The sequence below is a fragment of the Diorhabda carinulata genome, chromosome 9 (assembly GCF_026250575.1).
Source record: "Diorhabda carinulata isolate Delta chromosome 9, icDioCari1.1, whole genome shotgun sequence".
NCBI classification, from domain to species: Eukaryota; Metazoa; Arthropoda; class Insecta; order Coleoptera; family Chrysomelidae; genus Diorhabda; species Diorhabda carinulata.
Window position 1 is genome coordinate 15,477,831 of NC_079468.1, and position 5,281 is coordinate 15,483,111.

Here is a 5,281-nt window from a genome sequence, read left to right on the forward strand (position 1 = left end):
TCTTTCAATCCTTATAATTTTGATTCATATTCTATCAATAAAAACTGAATTGCAAACTTTTTGAAAGTTCTGATTTCCAAACTCATCTCGTAACATCTGTAGTGTTAAAAATGAGGGCGATCAAAAAGAACAAAAATCTTGTACCTTCGCTTTATTGCAGTCTTACACTCATTTGCTTTCTCATCACGACTGCATAATAAATATCAATTATTTATATCGTTAAACGTTATTGATTGAGCATTGCATAGCTGCCAGGCTTCCTTTGCAAAATGTGCCATTATGTATTGTAACATTCAAAACTGTTTTGTTTCCATCTAATTATTTCTCTCGCACATTAATAATGAGTGAAGTCTGAATGTAACAGTTTTATCCAGCAGTATTCATCCATGATCTTGAAATATGAATACTACTTCCTGTGCACGTGTGTGCGGAGAAAGGCACCAATAAAATTATAAAATTGATAAGTTTTTTCCTTTTTTATTCACTTTTTTAATGCTTATAAAGAAAACCATTTTTGAATCAATTGTTAAAAGAATGTGGCATACAACTTTGTGTTAATAATAAACACATTAATATAAAAGATAATTTTTAACAACATAATTATTAGGCAAAAATGCTCTCAATAAAAGTTAATTTGATGGTGCACTATTGGTGAACCAATCTACAACCTTACAGTCATACCAAATGTATTTTCCTTTCAAATTGGCATCTAGTGCGGCAAAAAGTGAACTTTTTGCTCCCTCTTCAATGGACAATGGGCCTTTGTGACTTGTCATATCAGTATTGACATATCCTGGATGAACTGAATTTACTGAAATATTCCTATTTGGAACTTCTTCGTCAAACATTTTTTGCTGTATGTTGGTCAACGCTGACACCGCAACCTTTGACACAACGTACGTGGATGAACCCCAGCCATCTTCCACAGTTTTACCATTTTCAGCAGCTCTAAAATAAACAAAACATCACAGTTTTTAATACATTTATCACATTTCTTGAGTTATATATTAGTGTAGTTATCTAAAATAAGCAAACCATTTTTATTCTTGGTGCTTTTGCATTACTTAAAAATTTTCTATTATATTAATCATAGTAGTAAAATGCGTTGTAAAAGCTATTCTACTTAACAAACACGAGTAATAATAAAATTTAAACAGTTCTAATTTGTTTATTAACAGAAAAAAAATTTTAATTATACAAAATAGACCATTGTCATTGAACTGTATATTTCTATTTTGGTTGCCAATACGATTTTATATCTTCAAATATTTTATCAAACATATCAGTTCCTTTATTCCTTTGCCTTCATACCAACTCTCATAAGTAAAATTTAAACATGTCTCTGCTTGTCCCACACTCTTTTTTGTTTCTTGGTCCACCTGGTTATAGAAATAATAGAAACCAATAATAGAAATTGGTTGTACCATTTACCCTATTGGATTTCATTTTAGCTTATAATTATCTTGTACAATGGACAGGACAAGAATATGAACATTAAAATAAGAATGTGAGAAGTTAGAGAGACTAAGGCCTTCAATAAAAATGAAGACATTGATAGGACTATTGAAAATATGATCTGTACTAATTTAGGTAATGTTTGATCCTTGAAATATTTAAGCATCTTATCAGAATTTCTTATTACCATTGCAATGTGTATATTTACAAATACTTGTCTGGCTTTTGGATGAACAATTGAAATATAAAACATTCCTATAATCGTTGAAAAATCTCTTTATAAACCGTAGAGAATTTTGAAGGATGCTTTTACCTCAAAATTAGATGAGCTAAATTCCAAAGTAGAATGTAATTTTATAGTTTTTTCATTTACAATTGTTGAAGCAGTTTATATAAGCTGCAAATGAAAAATTGACTTTCTTACCACGAGTATAAATGGAATGTAATGGTATGGAAAATGTTTACTACTTATATACTTTCAGAGGAGTCGATAGTCTATGTAGATTTTTTGAAATGATATGAAAATGCAACATCTTTGATGTTCAACCAATTAACATGGTGTATTATAAAGTTAAATGCAGTGAATTAGTTGAGATTAAATTATTGTTTGCACTTAATTTACCATTTGTTTTTAATAAATTGATCAATTAAAAGATGCTAGTTGCACTCACAAAAGAATAATATCAAGAAAGTAAAAAATAAGAGCAGAATCTACCTAAAATCAAAGAAAAAGCCAACAATGAAAAATCATATATCAAAATAAGGGACTTCTTATAAAATGGAAATATCTACTACTACTAAACATAATGACACACTTTTAGGAGATAATCAAGAAACATACATACTTCACAAATTTTTCCACTAATTTGTTGAGTTCAGACACAGTAAGATCTTTTTTAGAAAATTCTCTTCGTATTTCTTCAGAAGGTATTCTATACAAGTGGCCAGCAGAGCTAGAGACATTTACCACCTTGGCATTATTTCTAAGCAAGGGAAATAATGCATCACAAACTCTGATAGTACCAAAATAATTTACTCTGATTGTTTCTTTTGCTTGAACAGACATAGGTTCTGGAGCAGATACCTAAAATAACAATATATAAAATAAATAAAATTTAAAACTTCATAAGTTAATAGAAACATCATTTTTTTCTGAAAATATATTGATTTTTTGAAATATAATTCTGCAAGAATGTATTGCAGTATTGGTAACAATTTTGCGGCACTTACTTTGAATGCTATTGCTGCGTTGTTAATCAATATATCTAAGCCACCATGTTCTTTTTTGATAAATTCTTTAAAGTTGTCCACACTATTTTGGTCAGTAATATCTAATTGCCGAAATACAGGTTTTAAATTATGCTCCTTTTCCAACTTAGAAACAGCCGCTTTTCCCCGCTCAGAATCTCGAGCTGTTAAATAAACAACACCATCAAACCTTTCACACAGTCCTTTAACAATTCCATATCCAATCCCTTTGTTTCCACCGGTCACCTAAATTTTGACATGTTAAAGACAAAGATAGGCATTTTAATTCTAAAGCATTTATTTAAAATAACATAGTCGAGTTTTTACAACTATACCTATGACATATACATTTAAAGACCAATATTTTAAAAACCCATTTCAATGAGAAAACAAGCTAAACAAAGATTAATTTCTAAATTTTATAACCTGTCCCTCTCAAAAAATCTGGAGATGATCCCCAAGAGAAGAGGATTTCTGTTTCCATAAATATGTTCAAACAAAATAAGTATTGTGTAAATTTATGAAAATCTAATGGCAATATCTCTGGCCATTACATCCAGCCGATTTCCTTCTTTTTTTGTTTGACTGCATAATCTTTATGCATAGATTTGTCATCAAGCAATTAAAATCACTAAACTTTTGCTATACTCAAACATGAATCTTTCCCATTCATTTATGTTTTTATATGTTTCTTCTATCATATCTCGAGTTCTAATATGTGAGATATTCGTTTTGGTCTAAGAACATTCTGTAAATCCTTTCATTTGAGATATAATAAGTGAATTGGTTAAGTCTGAGGATAGTTAAGAACAGTAATTCAATTTTTCCGAGATTTTTCTCCACTCAATGATGCATATTTCGAGTTCTAATTCAGATATGTTGTTCTTTTGGCCTGAACACATGCAATAATTAAGCCCTTCCATTTGAGATTTAATATGAGTGAAATGATTGAGTCTGAGGAAACTTGAGCATAGACATCCAACATGATTGTTGATTTTTTGGCTGTAACCTGATACTTTTTGTATCCCTTTGTAGACATAAGTATTAATTGATCTTATGACAAAGCTATAATTATTAACAGAGATTGATTGATTCTCAAGCTACAGTTGTTCAGAAAAATATCTTCTCCATGTCTTATTCTGAATAAACTAATTGTAATGTAGCAGAAAATTGTTAATCTCAAAATGACAAAGCCACCATCACTATAAAAGTTCTGTCTGATATCACCACATCTTCACTTCCTTCTCATTAAGATTGACTATTAGCTACCATGTTCAATTGAAAAAAAAAAGTTTTTTGAAAGAGGAATTATGAATTGGATGTGATGCAAGAGATGCAATATGTGAGAAAACATCTATATGACTTTGAGAAATAGATGTACAGAATGATAATCTATAATCACATCAAAATTCAGAACCTCAAATGTTATGTTCATATTCATATTATTATTTTCCCGTTATACATCCACTTGCTAAAATTTCCTTATTTCTTGTTCATTGAACACTGATAGTAACAATAATAACATGTCGTGAACTTGTAAGTCTTTGGAAGTTACATTAAATTTTAAGCTAAATTTGAAATTGCACATTTCTTATTAAGAGTAAAAAATATTATAATTACCTATTATTTTATATATATATATATATATATATATATATATATATATATATATATATATATATATATATATATATATACTTGGACTGAATTATTATTTACATCAAATAATTAAAATCTGAATTACATAAAAGAACAAGTGTTATTTTATAATTATTGATACATTAATACTATTGACCAATATTAAAGCTTCAATATAGAATATGAACATTGTTTTAAAGATAAAAGCGGACTTACGACTGCAACTTTTTGAGTACTCATTATTCACTTTCGTTATTTACACGAAATACCTTTATCTTGGTTACTTGTTTGAGAATAAGTATAAACCCAGATTGTTTAAATATTTGTTTTCTTATCAGGTTTGTGGTTAAGTATATGTTGTTCACGAACCAAGGTTATATGGTTACTGTGATGTCGTATTTGTTTTCATAAATGTACATAGGTATACTTATTTGTTTTTGGGGGTATTACATATATGGTTTTTTGTATGTAGATAACACTGTTATCTAGTGTGAACTTTGACATGTCAACTGACATTACACATTTCTTTACACCACTTGAGACACGGTGATCCGAATTTGACGTATCGTAATTAATGACAATACATCTTAAACGATTTAAAACGTGAATATATTTACGTCTATATGAGAAAGAATATTTGGATATCAAAATTATCCTCTCAACAATATTGACATGGATAAACTCATTAATTTGTGTCGGTATTATCGTCATTGGCGACTAACAAAAATAAGAAGATACTAGGTATATCAACTTGTAAGATAACCTCATCTAGGAACGTTTAGTATCATAATGAGGCAACTAAGATAGGACGAGACATAATTTTTTAATGATGTCGAACTTGAGAGAAGCCATCTAGGTCTAAAACATTATATTCCAAGTGTTCAGTTGGCGATGACAGAGCAGGTTTAGATTGCGAAGAGGTGAATGCAGTTAACGGAGA

The 5,281-nt window shown here is 29.2% G+C and overlaps 1 protein-coding gene across 1 annotated transcript; it reads right to left on the reverse strand.

The window, feature by feature from the left end:
* Positions 1–465: 465 nt before the first annotated feature.
* Positions 466–4,874, reverse strand: LOC130898057 (carbonyl reductase [NADPH] 1-like). The gene is made up of 4 exons (XM_057807093.1): positions 4,558–4,874; positions 2,686–2,949; positions 2,301–2,539; positions 466–948 (listed from the first exon to the last, which is right to left on the reverse strand). Exons 1-4 carry the CDS (start codon positions 4,579–4,581, stop codon positions 630–632), a joined length of 846 nt encoding a protein of 281 aa, XP_057663076.1. The 5' UTR covers positions 4,582–4,874; the 3' UTR covers positions 466–629.
* Positions 4,875–5,281: the final 407 nt, after the last annotated feature.

Excerpts from the sequence above, each read along its gene's own strand:
- LOC130898057 (XM_057807093.1), bottom strand. The coding sequence starts at position 4,581 with ATGAGTACTCAAAAAGTTGCAGTC. Across the intron at positions 2,950-4,557 it reads GTACTCAAAAAGTTGCAGTC|GTGACCGGTGGAAACAAAGG; the intron begins GTAAGTCCGCTT and ends GTCAAAATTTAG. Across the intron at positions 949-2,300 it reads TTAGTGGAAAAATTTGTGAA|AGCTGCTGAAAATGGTAAAA; the intron begins GTATGTATGTTT and ends TGTTTATTTTAG.